Below are 21,343 nucleotides of genomic sequence, written 5' to 3' on the forward strand. Positions count from 1 at the left end.
TTTGTTATACAGTAATTATTTATACATTGTTACAATGGTAAATATATTTTCCTTTTTGATGAAACTGTTCCAGGTGTTATTTGTTCTTATATATTTAGCTACATGATTCAGTTATGGTTGAACTGAGATGCATCCGTCTGACCTTGAGGTAATGCACGGAGCTCTGACCAAAGGGACCTTTTATTTAAAAGAAAAACAATTTTAAGTGCAATGTGGGCAAAGAAATCTATATAAACAAACAAATAGATTATCATTATTATTATTATTATTATTATTACTGTTTTGAAAAAAGTTTAACTATTATTGCTTTCCTATTTGTGCAGGATAGGTAGGATCATAAGCAACGTTTTGTCAATTTGGTCTATATTGGCTACCATGGAATGAAATTCCAAGCGAAACCGTTTAAGGGCATGTATTTCACCATCGGTATATATGACGCATGCTCATCAAACATAAGACGATACACTGCGTATATTTCGCAATTAAGAATGTAATGCTCTTTGTTATTGATGAATAACTCTAGAGGGCGTTCACTGCTATTTATTAATTACGAAGCGTTCAAAACGCTGAAACCAGTTATCCCAAGTTTTAGGTTTCGAAAAGTCAAATTTGTCTTGATTTTTAAATTGAAATGAAGCCATTTTTAACTCTTATAATTTCAGTCTTGTGCTTTTACCGCTGCCACCAAAATGCATTCTATACTATTTATTAAGTACAAAACATCAGTACAGTGCGTGACAAGACTACCCTGAAAGCATTTTCCCCACGGAACATAAACACTAGTAAATATATGACATACGGCGCATGTTCAAAATGGTACCTGGACGTTTCGCCCCATGGACGTTTCGGCCCAAGACATTTCGCCCCACTTCAATGGACATTTCGCCCCACATGGTACATGGACGTTTCGCCCCATGGACGTTTCGGCCCATGGACGTTTCGCCCCACATTAAATAAAGTATGAACCCTCACTCGAGTACAGCCTGTCTCAGTATAATGGTAATGCGAGAAACGACACACATCATCAATCATACAAAACAATATGGTTTATTTGTCGTTTAAATATAATACACTATTTATTCACCCAAATTCTAAGCTAAATTTAAAATAAAAACCGGACTAGGATTAACAACCCTATATATTACACTAGGGAAATACAAAAATACCCCGACAAAATTTTGAATTTTTTTGTTCAGAAATCTTTTATAAAGCAAACAAATCTCATACCTTTGGGGAAAACATACACATATAAAACAACTATTTTTTTATAAGTAGGGGTGTATCTGTCTGGTGCCATAAAGAAAACAAATGTTCTGGCGTTCACTATTGCTCCCAGCAAGTGTTAATATGACTTAATTACATCCAGGTAACTTCTTTGATCTTCATATTTAAATAATCTACTAAATGTGGTATCAAGGTAATTAAGCTGCAGCCAGAGTTTTGAGTAAGTCGTGTAAGCTTTTATGAAAAGGAAATTACTATTTAGCACATATTGTATGACGTTCACTAATAACAAAAAATAAACAACGTTTGATCTTAGTATATCAAGTGAATTGTCCGACAGATCATTTGGTATAGAAGCTCGTGCACGTGTTTGCATGGAAATTTATCAGTGGCTTTATAAATTGCAGTCTTTCATTTTCTTGGTACTAGTTGTTTTAATATCACTTAAATCAATAGATCGAACAATGTCTTCGTGCATTTACTGCAGAAAACCAGTTACCCGTCGTCAGCAAGCCATAGATTGCGATAGTTGCGGCCTATGGCAACACAGAGCATGTGGAAATACTGGTAAGTTTATTTATTTATTTATTTCTACATCATATTACGATCATTCCGTAACGGAACGGGCATAACAAAAGAAATACATTTTTTATAATAATTTTTATGTATCTGGTGACCCTTTCTCGCATGTTATTGTTCTTGTTTCAGTATATCTAGTGTCTTTCAAAATAAATGTTATCATACGACGTAGATAGAATTAACTGAACGATACTAAGAAATGGTTTCTATTTACAGGTTTATCAAGCTACAAGCATGGTCTCCTTAGACGTAAAAAGATATCTTTTCAGTCTGTGTGTGACCTGTGCAGTTCTAAACCTGAGGTAAGATTTCATTACAAACAAAATATTTTAAGAAAAAAGACATGCTACAGTAGCTGGTTCCCATTCGCATTCGATGTACTTAAGCTACGGTTAAATACAAATTGCGAACAAAACGTGAATCGCTGCCTACATTCTCCCTATCACAAATGCTGGGAGATTAGTAAAAATAATTTTTCTTGTATCAAATATTTCGTTGTTTTTCTTGGGCTACACGACGTTCCATTCTAGTAAGCGTTCTTATGTGTACTATTATAATTGGGGCCCCGAGTGGCCGAGTGGTCTAAAGCGCTCACCGTTACGGATCACTGCCATCTCACCTCTGTCTGCGTGGGTTCGAGTCTCGGATTCGGCCAATGTGGATATGTGAGAAAGCTTGCCAGTAGCTTCTCGAGGGTCGGTGGTTCTTTCCGGGGATTTCCCGGTTTCTTCCTCCACCATTAATACTGGCCGCCATGTATAGCCTATCGCGTGCTGAAAAATGGCGTTAAACCCTACAACAACAACAACTATTATAATTTTTAAATATTAATACTGTTTACAGACAGATGGCTACGATGTCGAAATTGACTTAAGCGGCATACCAAATACATCTGACAGATTTGAAATGTATGCCGGTACAGCACGGGGGCAGATGGAGAGCACGAGAAATTCGACGTCGATTTCTATCAATAAAGAGGATATTTCGACAAGGTGAATGTTATTTTATTTATTAGAATCGTACGGATGCTTGCATACGTCTTTATGTTTAAATACCATATTCGGTATAGTTAAATTTGGTTTTCTCTATATTTGCTTGTATGTTTTCAACATTTTCTGACAAGTTCAGACATTTCTAATTACAGGCTGGATATAATTCAACAAGTGAACGAGTTTATGGGCAACAATGATGCTGCATCAACACTTGCAGCCGATATGTCTTCATTTGACGTTGAGCGCCCACACAGATCATTGACACCAGAAGAAGAAGAAGCGTAAGTTAAAAATCGAAGCGGACAAGAAAGCACAGAAAATAGCAACAATTTATTCCAGTAATATTGATGTACATAAATCGTTATAGAGTGTGTCTTCTAATCAAAGATTGATCATCTTTTACTGAATCTTGTTAGGTATCTTGTAAACATGTTATTTTACTGATGCATATTTTTTGTTCATGTAAAATAATAGTTTTTTGATAATCACGATTTTTCTCCTTTCTTTAGGTCAGTTAGGAATGTAACTGTTTATGGAGAAGTGCCAGTGGATTCGGAGGATCGTATAACATTTGAGGTATTAGCCACGGGATCCACTCGAGGAAAAAGGAAATTAATATCTAGTGCTGGATATAGTTTTGTTGTTAAGCGTGAGCTGAAGAATGGAACCATCGAATGGCGTTGTAGCGTGCGTGGAAAGAATACGCAATGCCCTGCAACCGTGCGACAGACAGAATCAGACTTTTTGCCAAGTCATCAGAGCCATAACCATACTGCCACTCCTGGGTTGTTAACAGCCGTCAAAATCAAAACCGAGGTATTTGGCATGAACATGATTAATCTGTCTAAATACTGGGTGTATTCTATCAATATATTATCAACAGTATATAATGGTTAAATTGTAATCAATATACTTATAATTAATGTATGCTAATTCCAGAAATATCGCTTTATTATATACAGTAAAGATCGTCTTCTTGTTGCTGTTGCTGTAGGAGAAAAGCTTGTTCCGCTTCCTTTTGTCGTTGCATAAATTTCTCCAATTCTTCTTTCTGTCTCTGTCTAAAATTCTCCACTTGCGGTAATGAAGAATGAGACGAAGGTTCCGGAACAAATTCTTGCGAGGTAAGAAAATCCACAAAATCTCAATGTACCTCTTCTGAAAGTAAGTCCGGGTTCCCTTGGGCGGTCTCCACTGCTGGTGCACCCCAGTGAATCGTTTTCTGAGTTTCCGTCATGTTGAATCACTGTCACATAGATTGGCTGCACACAGGCGCTAGCGAATCTATATAGACCACGTGACGTCACAGACTGCTCTCTTCGGATTGGATGCGGGCTGACTGAATTTTGTCACGCGTGTTTGGATTGGTCAATGAACTCAATCCGTTTCAATCCTTCCCCTCCCTATAAATAAGCGCAGTTCAGCGCAATCACTCACCTGTTCTCGGAGCCTCAAGATGTGGACCGACGTTCAATCTTCCACCCTTGTGTCAACAATGATGTTCAGGACGGACATACCCATATATGTCCGGTCCAAGTGGACTGTTGTCGATAGGGCAGATACTAGTCTGTGGATGAGAAGAGTTTACATAGAAAGACAAGGATGCCTCAAGAGGGTACTTGTGTATGGACCTGCAGTTAGAAGGAGTTTAAGAAGAAGAAGATGTGACAGATGCCGTCTATGTTAATATTAACATAAAACCAAAGGCCCTTTCCAGGGCCACCCACATTTCTCGAAAAGAGATTGACTTTCCATTGCCGACCCCTTTTTAAATTTTTTTTAAAAAAAAAAAAATCCCATGTTCAATTCCCCTTGTCCCTATACAGGCCCAATTAACATTCCTCGCCCCTCCTCCTGTCTTTTCATTGCTCGCGATATGTCGGGCTATTATGTGCATAGCTTTGAAAAGATGTGATGTATAACGATCGGGCTATAGAAATGAAATACATTAATTTGGACTGTTTCTGTCAGCAATTCAGTCGAGTAATTAGGACCCGATTTATAGCTAGTTTTACAAAATTCAAAGTAACAATGCCAATAAATGGCAGGAGATAAAAAGTCAATTAACCCGAGCTTGAAAAAAATATGAGTAAAGTTCAACATTTAAAAAAAAAAAGTTTAACGATAGATCTTATTACATAATTGAAGAAAAAAAAAAGGAAAATATTGTCTGATATAACGGCACGCTGAATGTAATTGAAATGGATGAGAGTGATGGGATTATGGGGCATGAAATTAAATCATAACGGCAGGCCCCTAAAGTAAAATGAAGATAATGGTGTAATGCTTGTGAATTTCTATAAATGTCCGATATTTCCAATGATGTGGGGCGAAACGTCCATGGGCCGAAACGTCCATGTACCATGTGGGGCGAAATGTCCATTGAAGTGGGGCGAAATGTCCATTGAAGTGGGGCGAAACGTCCATAATCCGTTCAAAATTATTCGGGAAACCCTGTTTGCCGCGATAATAAAATGTTGTCAGTGCCCATGCGGTCATTGTTCTGAGAGTTAATAGTTTATATAAACACCGGTTCTTGCAATTTATAACGAAGAAAGAGGTTGGTCACTACCATCTAAACCCTATTTTGATTGGTGGTTATTTTGATCGATTTTTTCTGCACCCAAATCAAAATCCAAGTATTAACAGGTGCTTTGTGTGGAGGCCACAGATTCAATGAGAATACGAACTGGCGAAGATGGATGGTACTCAAAGCCTGAAGGAAAAGGTATTTTCAATACTTGGATCATATATTGCTGTTATATTCGTATGTCTGAGTAGCCTAGTTCATGTCTTTATGCAATCGTTTGTGTACGTAGGTAATCATAGCGAACACATTGTTATGTAAAAATCAATACTGGAATACAAAGGATTTACACATTAAAATTGACATGGTCTTTCCAGGTTTAAATAATTCTCTAAAGAAGTGTTTGAATACAGTGTTGATTTATTACTATTATATATATATATATATATATATATATATATATATATATATATATATATATATATATATATATATATATATATATATACAGTATATATGCATGCATGTCTGTATGCGTTTGATGAGTAATATATCATAAAAATGAAATAAGGCATGTCAAGTTCCCTTTAAATGTTCAGCATAGATACATGTACTCTGTGTGTGTATGTCTATATATATATATATATATATATATATATATATATATATATATATATATCACTTGTAAATACACATACTGGCATTTCCAAATGAGTTAAGGTTGAATTTAGGAATATGTGTATGGATGCACTTATTCACAATCCTCTTTGGAAATTGACAATTTGTGTCTTTTCTTCTTCTGAGTATCAATTTTCATTCATATTGATTCAATAAATAAAAGACTCACTTATGAAAATTGATTAAATGAAGAAAGCTGAGCACTACAAACACTGCACAGTTAGCTGCTTGAACACTGAATGTGCAGCCATTCAGTCAGTGGCAAGTATGTTGAAACAATTGGGGAATATGGTGTAAGCAATTTGATGAATGAGCAAGAGCGAAAGGTAATTCAGACATTTAAATTTCTTTAAAATTTTTAAATCATTATTATTATGCGTTAATTAACATAGCTGCTGACCATATGATTGTTTTTATACTTATCTCTTTCCCCATTCAGTTTGTCATTGAATTTTACCCATAAGGCCATATACATCATCAATGGCAAAAATCTCTCATGCTATGGAGGAAGATGTTAAACTTTTATGCTGACAGAGAGGGGGTGGAGGTTAGGTCAAGACTTAGCATTTTTTTTTATTGTTCGTCTTGTTTCTCTTTAGATCAGTTAGTCTGCTGTGAGAGAGCATCCTTTGGATGTTTTAATATTAAAAAATTGATCTATTTTTAAAACCATATTTTTATGTTTAAAGAATCCCCCAAACATTAAATAGATTACAGTATGTGTGTGCCTCCAACCAAAACGTTTACCTGCCAATTGCAACTTTAATCATTGGTATTGTGAACACTTTAGAACTATGGAAAATATACACATACCATTACCACAGCCCAAGTCCTTGTAGGTTACTTGGTGCAAGTTTAAGGGGTTTCATTCTTTTCAAAGTCTTTCTCTCTCTCAACAGATTTTAAAAACAACAAATTCCTTCTGCATAAGAGAAAAGTGAAAATGGGAATTTGATAAAATTGTGCACTAATGCATGCAATAATCATGACACCCTGTGTCAGGCCTAGTGAGTTGCAAACCGGTCATTTCAGCTCATCAGTGTGACATGTCTGGCAAAATTTGATTTTGTTTTAAAAATTCTGTTGGTGTTACATAAAGCTTTGATAGACATGTATACTGCACTCTGTCATTATAAAACAGATATTATACCTCAAGCACCTGGCAGATCAAATGCATGTATACTCTGGACATCTTTAAAGATCAGCACAGTATATTCAGTTGTCTTTGATTTGTTATCGAATAAACTGCAAAATTAAAGACTTGAAAAAAATAACATTCAGATTCACTTTCTCTTAATTTACATATATTTTTTTTTTGTACTCAGTAATGACTAGGTGGAGCTTACACATCATTTCTTTGTGAAACAATCGTATTGTTTGGTAATTATTTTCTCCCAGTGGTTAAAGCTCTATAATAGCAAGGCACATAGCAAAGTGGTATGAAAGCTTAACTTCTGGACTTGCACCATGCTAAATTGGAAGATTGGGCATAAATAATTCCACCCATTGTCTTTGTCTTGCCTTCATAATCATCATGTGGCATTTTTGGCATCATAATGAAGTTTTCTTTTGAAGATTAATATATTATTCATAATTTGCAGCTTTTGATAAAATTTTATAAATGAAAATCTTTGGTAACATTTTTTCTGTGTTATAGTTTTATACTGGAAGTTCCTTGTGTGTCTGTCTTCAATGCTTAAGCATCGTGCTTAACAGTGTTAGAGTTTGGTTGGTTGGTTTGGTGTTTTTTTTGCACACAACTATTTTATTTAGTGCTATGGCAATTATATTAAAATGCCTTGCCCAACGTAACACCATCACGTTTGGATTCAAACCTGAACCCTTTCGGTTGTGAGTCTGGCATGCTGACCATCGAACCACCATGGCTTGCCATTGTTAGAGTGATGCCTTTTTTGAAAGTCTCATACCTTTGCAGTAGCAAACTTCATGATATTATTACAATGATTACAGTAACTCCAGTCTCTCGAGAGACCAGTTTTTTTCATGCACATGTTTAGTGACTATACAGCATTGTGACCTGTCAGGAGAAACCAACTGTATTGAAAGATCATTATATTATGGCAGAAGGATGTTCTTTAACAGCAGGTTTTACTATATTACAAAAGGTCTACCATTTTTATAGTGCTTCCCCCCACCTCATTATAATACCACCACTTTTGCAATACAAATGTGCTGTTATAAATAGGGTTGTTTTGTAAGGGGGGAGGGATAGCTAAAATGCATTATTTCCATGACATGCATGGTGGCATTATAAAAGGAGGAGGGCCTGTATGAGGGGAGATCACTCTATGTAAATTCAGTTCATGTAATTCTAAGGACTGTTTTGGTGGCCTAGTGCATAGATCATCCACCTCAGATAAGGGAGGTCACTCTGGCAAGTCATAACAAAGACTTGTACAAATGGTACTGACAGTTGCCTTGCTAGGTGCTCAGCATTAAGAGATTAGTGTTAGGACTGGTTGGTATGGTGTCAGGATAATGTAACTGGGTGGTACATCATGCTACGTGTCTGCGGCATTATACCCCAGTTCTAAACATCACTATACGTTGCCACGTCATAGTGATATGACTGAAAAATTGTTAAAGCTACATTAAAATTCCTAACCACTAGGCCGGCGGAGTGGTTACAGTCATTTGTAATTGTAATTGACATCACCACCATCGTGTAATTATTAAGTCATTTGTAATTGTAATGGATATCAGCAAGCACATCATAATTGTAATTGACAAAAGTATAATTGAACCCAAGTCTGGAAACTGATACGCAAGGAGCTTATCTCTTGACAATGTTTTAAAAGAAATTTTTAACAATGTTCACGTTTAGTGACATTTTAAATATATTGGCCTTTGGCAAATTCTTAGCATAAGGGTATGGTGTGACTTTTTGAGCTATTATTGTGTGATAGTTAAAGATATGGACATATTTGCGAATTTTGTCTTTCTGGCTTATGGCATACTTGAAACTGATGCGAGGCATGTACACCTCATGTAGTCATTGCACAGTATTTAGCCAACAAAATACCAATAGCTAGTTGGCTAGGATGCAGAGCTAGATATTTATAGCATTAGACATGGTGGTTCAAGGCAAGTTGAATGTCTCAAAACCTGGTTGGATGACATCTATTTTGAATAGCAGCAAACTATTAAGTACATGTTTGTCAAAATTATCACCCAGGGAAAGGTTTGTGTTTGCACTGTGATCATCACATTACTCAAAAATGGCCTTTGGACATGAAGAGTGCATGTATAAATTTGGGGGTGAGGTGCATCAACATTTTATTCTTGATAATTTCACTGACTTCTCAGATCAAGTGAATGATATTCTTATGTGTTGCTTTGTTATATCCATCCAAAAATATGGACTTTGTCTCATGTATTTTACGTTTTATGAATTTGCATGTCACATTAAATTTGTGCATAGAGACTGTCCCGTGGACCTTAAGACAAAATTCAAGTTCACATATGGGACACAGTGGATCATTAAACCAGCTGTGAACCATTATTTGGTTGGAGGGTCTGTTTCTCTCAGTACATTGTCCTTTAAGCTCACAGTACATTGTCCTTTAGGCTGTTATGTCTGGCTACATTGAATTGTTCATGTTATCTTCAAAACTCACTGTGATTGATCCTTTTATATATATATCATTTGGGTATCAACTGATTTGACAGACACAAATCACCCAAGAAAGTCATACAGTCTCAAACAGATTTGCATGCAGGAATATATCGTGTATTCTTTTGGAAAGGAGGAAATATATTTGGAAATGGCAGTAAGAGGGGTAATTATTATTAGTATTTGAGAACTGTTTTCATTACAATCTAATTATTTATAAGTATATAGGTAAAACTGGATTCTTTATGTTTGAGGCACAATTATATGTACATGTAATGGTTTTAAGAATGTAAAATATTTAGTGTGTTTTAAGTGCAATCGAATAAGTTAGATTTGTATTTGCTTTGTAATACTAAGACTTTAGAAGTATTTTATGGAGATAAAAAAAATCACATCCATGTTTAGTATTTTCATTTATAATGCTCTCTTGAAGTTTTTTTCTCCATTGTTCAGCAAGACAATAGACTTGGAATTTTGACTGATCTTGTGTGAAAGGTACACATTGTACATGATACTAAATCAGCTTAAAATGCCAGTTGTTCATTTAGAATCATAACAGTTAATTAACAACCTTAATTGGCTACAGATATAAGCTGACGACTTACCAGAACGGTGATGGCATTGGCTATTCATTGCTATAGCATTTTCTTTGAAATCCTTTAAATGCAGTTTTCCGTTGACTTATTATTTTATAAGATACATTTTCAATTGATAGCAAAAATTTCTTACAATTTGGATGAATAAATATGAAGTTATTCCACTGTTATTGCAAAGTTATTCCACTGTTATATGGCTGCTCTTTACATCATTGTTTCATGTTCCTTTAAATTGGAATTAAAACTTTCTTAGAAAAGGTTGTTCTGTCCCAGCTTGTATCTCATCTAAATTCAAAGTCTTTTTAGCAATGTACAATTTGCATATCACCCTTGCTACAGTACTGAAACTACTCCTCTAAAAGTAGTTTATGACATTCTTTCTGCGTTGGATAGCGGAAAGATTATAGTCTACACCCTCCTTGATTTGTCTGCAGCATTTGACACAATAGACCATGATATATTACTTCACCGTCTCCAGCATGTATTTATTATTCATGATACAACCTTATCTGTGGTTCAAGTCCTACTTGGTCAACAGGACACAAATTGTGTCTGCAAATGGAATACACTCCAGCCCAGTTAATCTATGTTGTGGTGTTCCACAGGGGTCTGTTCTTGGACATGTTTTCTTCATTCTGTACACGCAGTCGCTCTCAAATGTCATAGATCATCATCCAGTGTATCACCAGTTGTATGCTGATGACACCCAAATATACAAATCTAGCCACCTAGCTGAAGTTGATGCTACCATCCAAGGTGTAGAGAGGTGCATTTCTGATGTGAAACCATGGATGACATGTAACAAGATGCAGATGAATGACGATAAAACTGAGGCCATTCTGATCACAACACAAAGACTTTCTCATTCACATCCTTTACCTCAGACAATAAATATCTGCAATGCCAACATTAAATTCACACAATCAGTACGAAACCTAGGTGTTACTCTGGACAGTACTCTCACATTGCACCAACATGTCATGAACATATGCAAGGCTGCATATCTTGAGCTGAGATGCATCAGCTCAATTTGCAAATATCTTTCAGTTGATGCCACTAAAACACTTGTGTGTTCATTAGTACTTTCAAGACTGGACTATTGTAACTCAATTCTGTCTGGTTCATCTCAGTATCTACTCCAGAAACTTCAAAAAGTTCAAAACACAGCTGCTCGGATCATACTTAGAGTACCACGATCAGAGCACACCTCTCCACTGCTCTGTACCCTACACTGGCTATCCATTCGATCCAGAATCAAACACAAAATTTGTTCTCTGTGCTACATTTCACTGTCGGACTCTAGTCCAACATACCTATCTGACCTCACCCATGTGTACACACCAGCAAGATACTTACGTTCCTCTTCTGACAATCGTATACTTATTATTCCCACTATGAAAACAAAGTCATATGGACAGAGTTCTTTTGCATACCAGGGCCCAGCAATGTGGAATGAATTGCCCACTGAACTTAGACACAAAGACACAGTGATCACATTTTCAAGAGGGCTCTCAAAGCTCACTTATTTCGACTGCAAGAACAAACTTAAAGACCTAATAATGTTTCCTACCTAAAATATTCTCAGCCTGTTTTTTTATTTTTTAATATTTTTCTAATTTCATGTTGTTTGTTTTTGTAATATTATTATTATGTTTTTGTATCTTATAGGTGTTGTCTAATGTTGTAAAGCACTTAGAACTTCTAAAGATAAGGTGCTATACAAAGTCCTCATTATTATTATTATTATTATTATCATTATTAGAGTAGAAAATGTAACTCATGTAGCCAGGATGGACAAATAAAATTTATTTCTCTATTTTAAAACTCATAAAATATTTGGGTGCCAGCAATTGACAGGTTGATGATATTTTGTATTCAGCTTCTTCGTTGCCCCGTAAAGATGATATTTTGTATTCTGCTTCTTTGTTGCCCCGTAATGATGATATTTTGTATTCTGCTTCTTCGTTGCCCCGTAATGATGATATTTTGTATTCTGCTTCTTTGTTGCCCCGTAATGATGATATTTTGTATTCTGCTTCTTCGTTGCCCCGTAATGATGATATTTTGTATTCTGCTTCTTTGTTGCCCCGTAATGATGATATTTTGTATTCTGCTTCTTCATTGCTCCGTAATGATGATTTTTTGTATTCAGCTTCCTGCTTGCCCCTTCATTTGCTAACTTTCTTGACAAATATGGCCACCAATGATGGTAATTCTGATGTAATCTAAATTAGAAATATATTTTTTAGTATATTGGGTTTGTAATGCATTAGAACATATACTTTAAAATATTGATATAATCCTAGATTTATGTTTTGTTGCATTATTTTCATTTGCAATATATAATACTGATTCTGAGTGCACCTCTTGGCATTTATGTATGCTCAGTGGTATGCCAGCATGCTTAGGGTGACTTCTGAACTTGATATCAAAGAAAACTGTTTGGTCTTTATTGCTTATCTGATAAAGCTGTTGCCAAAAAGTCGCTTAGTTTTTTTTTCTGGAAGTTTTGTATACAGTTGCAGTCAGAAAGATTTCTAAACTACTTTGAAACAACCCCTGTAACATGTACAAATGAGCAAGTGACTTCATACCATATCGTTTGTACTAATTTGTGGCTCGTTAACTAGCACTTTATAGATAAAACATTACTGTAACTACTTATACAGGACACACTGAATCATTTATGTCGATATATGACTGAACTAGATCCTTCTTTCCAAGTGAATCGACACAACCATTAAGAACATGTACTGTGCCTTGTGAGTGTATCTATTTTTATAAAGTGGGATTTTTTTAATAATCACTTCTTGTTACAACAATCCATTGATGGGACTGCAAATTTATGGTTTTAATTTTTGCCTACATATATGAAGTAATGACATGCATTGGCTAAATAGTATCTGTTTCAATGTCTTTTTTGTATTTTCATAAAAATGAATGATGTTAGAAAACAACCTTGACCGTAACAGCAGTTTTTAAAATTCCACAACATAGCATTGCTCCATATGTTTCTGATCCACATGGTTAAATATTTATCTAAATCTACTAGCACATAATATTTAGACTTTGTTTTCATTGAATTATATATCTTCCTTAATCTTTTTGCCAGATTGTTTACAAAAACAGACAACCAAATGATGTGGTATTTCATAGATAAACAACAAATTCTGCTAATACACCATTATTCTGGTCAGAAATGTGTGTCTTTAAATCCTTTATAAATAATCAATATAAAATATGTGATAAAACACAACCTTGCCTTACCTTGGCTGGACATTTAAATATTTATATCAAACTATTTGGAGTTTTCACACAATCTTTTACATCTGCATTATATGGGTTTTGGTATAATAAGCATTTTCTACTATTTTCATTTATTAATTTATGATAAGTGAGAATATTTGTTTGTGACTAAATAAAGGACAGTAGCTGTTTGAAAGTAAAGTAGAATTTAGGCTATTGTATCAAATCTAAATTTACATCGCATGGTAAAACTAAAACCCGTTTCTTTTTGTATTCAGTCTGAATTGATGAACCTTATTCTATTGTATTTGCAGGGAGTGACAGCTAAGAAACAGTTTGAAATAAAAACTGAGGAATCCAAGCCAGATCCCTTTGAGGAATTACTGGCATTTCTAAAACGGTTGTTAAACTGTTGTTTGCGTTGCGTGATGTGTGGTTGTTACCCTGGCAACCAGAGTAGCAGAATAACAGATTCAGTTGAAAGTGAGAGTTATAGGGATATGTTATTGGACTCTGAAAGACAGGCAGTGGAGAATTTGCTGTTATACTTAGAAAATGGTAAGCATAATGTATTTCTGCTGAATAAATACCAATTTGTCATATTCAATCAAGATGGTGATAAAAAAATGATATACAGTGTGACCCTGTTATAGCATGCTCCGTTATAACATGAATTCGAATATAACATGGTCACGCCGTGTCTTCCGAAATTTTATATACATGTATTTTAATGGCACATAAAAAGATCTTTTGTTCAAAATACAAAAAAATTTAGAAAGTTTATTATTATCATTTTGGGGAAGAGATCGCACATGAATAATACAAGATAAGCATGGCATGGCTCCTGAAATTGTATGTGTATTTTTCTTGTACAAGAGAAAAGTTTTTTCTTCTTAAAAGTACGAAAAATAAATTGTAAAATGTTTATTCTAGAATCGCGTAGGGCTTTGCCAATGTTGCAAACGGTGATTTTATTTCCTTACTAGTAGCAAAATATACCATCTGGCGATTTTTTTTAAATTGGCAACACTGTTGGCTGTTTTAACTTGTATATACAACCATTAGTTTGGAGTGGAGAAATTGAGAGGCCCTATTAAAGGAAGCCGCAAATTTGATATAAAATGCACTGAAATTTATCTGTTGTTACATAAACAATTTCTTGGTCCATACTGACAAACCATCTTAACAGTGCATAGCTATATCACAATCCGCTTATGTTGACATTGATCATGAATACTGTATATTGTGAGATATCTGCTTTTTCTGTTGTTAACATTTCTGGTAGCAGAGATTAACCGGACTAGGCATTATCTCATAATCTATCTTCTGTTGGATTTTTGCCCACTCGCTAGTAATTAATATATTTACGTAGACTGATATTTGTGTATGGATGGTAAGTAAAATTCCTTTTCTTTCCACTCTTGCTTTATATTTTAAAAAGGTCACTGCTTTCTTAATTACACTACTCTAATACTAATGACCTTGGATAAAGCTATGGAACTTTGTTTGACTTAATGTGGTATTGTCACAGGTCAGAATTACATGTATTCAGTGTACACCAGCCATGCTTGATGGTTGTCAGATTTCAGTGAGCTTTCTTGTAACATGTACATTATGTTCTGTATTTCCAGTGGAAACAAAAAACTTTGTTCTGAAAGGAGATCAGATTCGGGCCTTGGGTGTACTGACATATTCTGACAATATTGAACTTCAGCGATCAGCTGCACTATGCTTCTCTGAGATGAGCCAGAAAAGTAAGTATTTACAGCTTTTTTGCTTTCCGTTGATTTGAGGATTGATTATCATACTGCATGGACAACTCGTGTGAGAGAAATGGTATCAATTTTTCAGCTGCAGAAAAATAATAGTGTGGTAGATAATGGATTTATTAGACTTTATTTTACTCCCTGGATTGGAATTAATTGTTTCACATACATAGCACAAAGGGCTTTGTCATCAATATGTTTTTGGTGCCTTCATCAAGCAGCTGAGTGATCAAGACTGCAGGGTTTTATTGTATTTTATGGCTGAGTTTGCTTGTGTTCTCTCAGTAATCTAGTATTATTATTTCAAACATAGAGGAACTATAACATAGTTTATATTGATGAAACAGACCATATAAAACAAGAGGGGAGGGAATTCTGCTTATGGCAGGATCTATATATGCTGGTAAATTCGGACTGAATACTTTGACTATATTAGACAGGCGGTTGTTAATATGAATAGTTGTATCATCATCTGGTGTTGTCAAAACATTTGTCAGATATTTATCAGAAATTGGTGTTTATCTACAATAAATATTTTGGGGACTCGACAATAGATTGAATTCATTGATAATATTGTTTACCATCTCCTCCACATCTTTTCAATCACATCTGAACTGTCATGATTGTAAAACTTTCTGACTACTTTGTACTCGTCCATTTCTGATTTTAACGGATTTGCTTGCACACAAGCAACTGAACTACAACTTTGCGAGGTCTGAGATAGAATAGCACTTAAAATGGAACCTGAACATTTTCATCAGATCTAAATAATTATAATATGCATTACATTTTCCAACAGATTGCCATACTTTTTGTCACAGCTTGTTAATTCTTTAGCTATTGTATTCTAACAAAGCCCCCCAAAAATGTGTTTCCTGTTTTTGAAATCGGGGTAGGTAGGTATTTTTAAAAATATTATATATATTATAATGATTAGCATATATAATGTATTAAGTACTTCAAGTACTGGGTAAAACTGGTTTATTTAGATACACAAATCTATTTCAGTATTTAAAAAAATTGGAAATTTTCACCCTGTGGGTAAAAAGTGGGAAAGCTGGTTGATCGAAAATAGCGAAATTTTTTACAAGTTTTTGCCAATTTCAGATATATTTAAACATTTTAAGCAAGACCATAAAGCGTGTAAATCTGAAAAAAGCCATAAGCGTGGATTGGTTGGACCTGTCTCTGCGAAACAAAATCAGCTCATTCCATCATTCGATAAATATAATCTTATTACCATGCTCATGTCATATTAAATTTATCTAATACATTTCTTATTTCAGTGAAATGCCCTATGACCCAAGGATTGGCACGTCCTCTGATTGACCTTTTGAAGTCCCGTGATACACAGGTACTAAAAGCTGCAACTCTTGCTGTCAGCAGCTTTGCCCTTAGTCGTCCAGGTGAGTTTTCTTTATGTAATAAGCCTCTGTCTCTCTCTCTGTATATATATATATATATATATATATATATATATATATATATATATATATATACGTTCATGGCAGCGTGTACAGGAATCGCCTCTAAAATGACACAAGCAGGTCATCATTATGTCTGGTCTCAATATTCAGTGTATAGGTGTATCATATACAGGGTTCCAACGCTATCAAGAAGAAGTCGGGAGAAATGTTAATTTTTTCCTGACCCTGAAAAGTCCTTGAATTTCGCAAATATTGATGAAAGTCAGGCAAAACCCTGGAATTTTCTGTCACCACTTGACACCCGAATTAATCACGTAACTAAGTCATAACAAAACTGATCATGAGTTAAATTTATCGAGTTCTAACCAGAATATTCAGAGGGTGCAGTATGTATCATTTGGGTGCTTGAAATAAACATATATGTTGAGTCAATCCAAATGCTCAGTGGATTAGATTTGTCTAGTAGACTTTTATTTTCAAAGTCTGCTCAATATCCGTATCTTTCCTTACGTGGAAGCTATGAAAACCACTTTAGAGCATCACAACTTCCGGATTTTTGTTCTGTCATGGGATTACCACGTTGACTTATGCTCTCTGCCTTATAAATCAGGCTGGCCAGATTGCTGGTTTTTACAAAAAGTATCTGACTTTCATTTAATATAATTGAATTTCACTACAACAACATTAAAATGGAGTTTGTTGTTGATATGACGTGACTAATGGACTTCCGATGTCATCATTTGAGATTCATGAAGTGACTAGTAATGCAAACGGCAAGTACTAGGTCAGGTTTCATCAATGCCGTAGTTTTTTCTAGTCTGTCAGCAGAATAAAGACATAACGATTATAATAGTTGCCATTTCTGAGCAAATAAATCATTTTTCTATTGATTTCATGCAGGTATAAGTCGATATAATGTAAGTTCAAATTTGCTAGGCCAGCTGGTAAGCAACTACCATATGTCGCTATCATACGGTGGCGGCAAATTTCAAATATTTTATATGCAATTGCATCGACCCCACACCCTAACCTAAATGCCCAAATATGAAAAATGGGGTGGAAATATTCAGAGGAAACCTGGATTAGAAAATGGACTGCTATCCATTTTAGTCCAAATTGTTGAATCTTAAAGCTGAAATGAGAAATTGTCGTCCCTTGTATTATATATTAAGAAACGATTCAAGCCCCTGTATCAATACATGTTTAGGGACTGGTTTAACAAATTACAAGAGGACATGTTGATTTTAGAGAAAATTCAGTCCTTGTTTATACAACAGTATATAATTTTGACGGTCTTTTGTCAAAATTAAATCAACCCTTTTGAAAATGTTTTTTAAATGATGGATATTTAACGAGATCTTCTTAAGGAGCTTAAGTTTGAAAAATCTTGCTTTTGATTTGATTGGCACAGATAGGTTCAGGGTTAAACTCTTTGTTAAACGACAAGATTTTAATTATTTGCATTTATTGTTTTTTATACTGTAATAGGAAATATTTACTTTCTATAAGATGCATCTATATATATATATATATATATATATATATATATATATATATATATATATATATATTGCTATAGAATTCTTTAGAATGAAAGGTTTAAAGGAAACAAAACTGATTTATGTTTTTCTCACTAAGCAACATAATGCAGGTCAGCAAAATAAATTTAGAAATTTTATTTTGTACATTGAAATGTCTTTACATGCCAGTTTAAAAGAATATAATTAAACTTGTTTCGTGTGATACCTTTTTTTGGTTTTGTACATGATCAATTTTTCTGGGTTAGAGGTTTTGGAGAGTCTTGAAAGAGAACCATACTTAGATTTAGAAAATGCATGTTTTATTATCTAAAATGTTGTTTAATTCCATTCAGTAATGGTCATATGTAAACCTTGATAAAAATTATTTCATCCTGGAAAAACACTGGAAATTTATCTTTAGAAAAGCGTGGGAACCATGCAGTAATTAGAAAGTCTTTTTGATGATAGCATGTGCTATTTGTGAATGTAATTGGTTAAATTACAGATGCTTGTGTTAACAAAGTGTCTTATAATCAATTACTTTCATTACTTGAAAATAAAGTCAACTAAAGATGAATGTAATGTCAAATATCATAGGATTTCATGTCAGGCTCTCAAATATAGTATTTCATGTCAGGCTGTCAAATATCATAGTAATTCATGTCAGGCTATTAAATATCTTAGTATTTCATGTCAGGATGTCAAATACCATAGAATTAATTAAGTCCCGTCCAACTGCAAACAAGATACTACCCTGATTTGTTGGTGAATTATGGGTGTGTTGTTTGGTCTTCTGATTGCTCCCAACATAACTCATAGACCCAGATCTGCCAGCGCATTATGCATCAGCATCTGGATTGATTTGAACTTGGAATTGAGTATATGCAATACTTGCAACAGTTGGTATTAATCCCCCCTCCAGTGACTCACCTGTCCTAAAACTAAAATGAAATGATTTTTGCATAAATCAAGCTACAATTATGTTGTATGTCCAGTGGGACAAAAGCAATGTAAGAAATTACAGATGAGTTACAGTTGAAAGTCTTATCAGCTGTGTGAGTGGTGATATTATGAAACAGGCAACTTAACAGTTTGATTAATGATATATGCAGAGAGTTTTAACACTGGAAATATGACCTTATTAAAAAAGTGACTTTTCATGAGGGGAGCAAAATAGTTAATTTATACTATTTTTGTCTTAAGCAGAATGGCTTTTAAAGGGGTGACCTTGTTTGAAAGGGGCAGATGACTCAAATAGACTATGGCCATGTGGCTTTTAATGAGTGATCTCTCTTAGGGATATCCTCTAAACAGAAGAAGAAAGAAAGCTCAAATCTGAGTTTAAGATTTTAAAAGAATATATTGGCCATGTGGCTTTTAAAGAGTGACCTCTCTTGGGGCTATCCTCTAAATACCAGGATAAAGATTTAATTAGAATTTAAGATTTTTTAAAAAAACATTGCTGTGGGAACTTGCTTGGGTTGCATGTGAGTTGTCTGGGGTTTGATCTGCCTTGTCATTGACTATGGTAAATGGACAACCATGTTTCAGTGGTTTTCTCACAGCTATTTAAGTTTCCTGATCACTGTCCTAATATGGGAACTATCTGGAGAATGGACTGTGTCAGAACATCAGTTATCAAAATTTAATTTTGAGGCTTTATGGGTTTAATGTCATTTTCCAACACATGATAGACTATACATTGCAATCAGTATATCTAGCAGAGGAAGAAAGCGGAAAAACCCTGAGAAAGATCACTGACCCACAGTAAGCTACTGCAAACTTTCTTGCATATCGATGTTGGCCAAGCCCAAGACTTGCACCCACATGGTCCAGAGGTGAGGTGGCAGCGATTGGTAAAGTTGAACACCTTAGACCATTGTGCCACCTGGGGCAAAATAAAGTAGGCAAAGAATCGGAATCTAAATCTTTTTTATCTTTGTTTCAATTTCAGACATAAACAAGGATTTGATGATAAGATGTGGGGCATTCACAGCTTTATTGCAACTTTTAGACTCTGAAAGTGTGGAGGTTCAGTGTAACACTTGTGCCTGTATAACAACACTAGCAACAAAAGGTAAAGTTACAATTATTTAACTTTGCTGCTAGCTTGCCTCCATGATTGGGATGTTCTCTTTAAATTCAAGATTGTAAAAGTTATGCTTCTTTGTCTGCTATGTGTTGTACGTTTTAATGGGTACTGCAAGCTTGATTAGGATTATAGAGAATTAAACATGATTTCTATTAGAACATTATCAGTGTGGTGACGTTTCATGCTTCATTGAATTTAGTTAAGGTAGGTTTCTGTTTAACTTCTGGAAGATGTAAAAACAGATGGGGCATTGGGGTTTGGTGCATGTTCTGAACACATTTCCATTTATTAGGTCTCAGCTTTTTTTTTTGGTACCATGTATACTTTCTTATGAGCCAGATCCAACTGTAAGCAACATAGATCCAGATCTGCTGTTGCATAAAGTGCTGGTAGATCTGGGTCTGTGTTCATTTTTATTTGTTCTTCAGATTTTTCCTTAGAAACTGCATAGACCCAGATCTGTCAGTACATTATGCAACAACAGATCTGGATCATTACAGTTGGCTTGACTTGTAAGTGAGTATATATGGTTGTTATTAATTCACAGTGCTATTTTGGTAGTGTAACAATATGGCCAGAATACTACTGTATGATTTTAACATTTTAGTATAATTAAAATGAAGTGCATACATTTTCATGAATTCTATTCCCTTCTGCAAACATTATGTCCATTAATGTACAGATTTCAGATCTGCACTGAACCAGATTATTTTCAAAAAGGGTCTGCTGTTCATAAATGACCAATTTTATTTATTTTTCCTTTGTTGTCTGTCAATTAAGATGCATTCTAGCTGTAAGAATATTAATGCATTTCAATTAACTAATGAGACTTCTAACCTGATAAATTTTGTATTTCATTTAAAAAAATGTTGCATCATGGTCATGGTTCTAAACTTTTTTGAACTTTTTAATTTAATTTAACTAACTTGCCTCCTGTTTCATGCAACATAGTTTTGTTAATCTGTACCTTAAATTTAAAAACGCAATTCACTCGGTTTCAGAAGTTAACATTGTAACATACCCCACTCAGAGAATAAGGTTAGATGAGGAATAACTGTAAAT

The 21,343-nt window shown here is 34.6% G+C and overlaps 2 protein-coding genes across 2 annotated transcripts in view; both read left to right on the top strand.

Moving 5' to 3' along the window:
- LOC149783150 (uncharacterized) overlaps nucleotides 1-3,692 on the top strand; it is a 191,186-nt gene extending 187,494 nt beyond the window's left edge. Inside the window, exons 2-5 of the mRNA XM_089933351.1 lie at nucleotides 2,020-2,105; nucleotides 2,647-2,795; nucleotides 2,948-3,076; nucleotides 3,305-3,692. Of these exons, the coding sequence (XP_089789477.1) occupies nucleotides 2,020-2,105; nucleotides 2,647-2,795; nucleotides 2,948-3,076; nucleotides 3,305-3,692 (752 nt within the window). The remainder of the gene's footprint in view (nucleotides 1-2,019; nucleotides 2,106-2,646; nucleotides 2,796-2,947; nucleotides 3,077-3,304) is intronic.
- A 1,732-nt stretch (nucleotides 3,693-5,424) lies between these two features.
- Nucleotides 5,425-21,343, top strand: part of LOC149783151 (uncharacterized) — a 38,705-nt gene continuing 22,786 nt past the window's right edge. Inside the window, exons 1-5 of the mRNA XM_089931384.1 lie at nucleotides 5,425-5,523; nucleotides 13,791-14,034; nucleotides 15,108-15,230; nucleotides 16,529-16,648; nucleotides 20,144-20,266. Of these exons, the coding sequence (XP_089787510.1) occupies nucleotides 5,494-5,523; nucleotides 13,791-14,034; nucleotides 15,108-15,230; nucleotides 16,529-16,648; nucleotides 20,144-20,266 (640 nt within the window). The 5' untranslated portion in view covers nucleotides 5,425-5,493. The remainder of the gene's footprint in view (nucleotides 5,524-13,790; nucleotides 14,035-15,107; nucleotides 15,231-16,528; nucleotides 16,649-20,143; nucleotides 20,267-21,343) is intronic.

Source organism: Sinohyriopsis cumingii, chromosome 14 (assembly GCF_028554795.1).
Source record: "Sinohyriopsis cumingii isolate HCF-2022 chromosome 14, ASM2855479v2, whole genome shotgun sequence".
Classification (NCBI taxonomy): Eukaryota; Metazoa; Mollusca; class Bivalvia; order Unionida; family Unionidae; genus Sinohyriopsis; species Sinohyriopsis cumingii.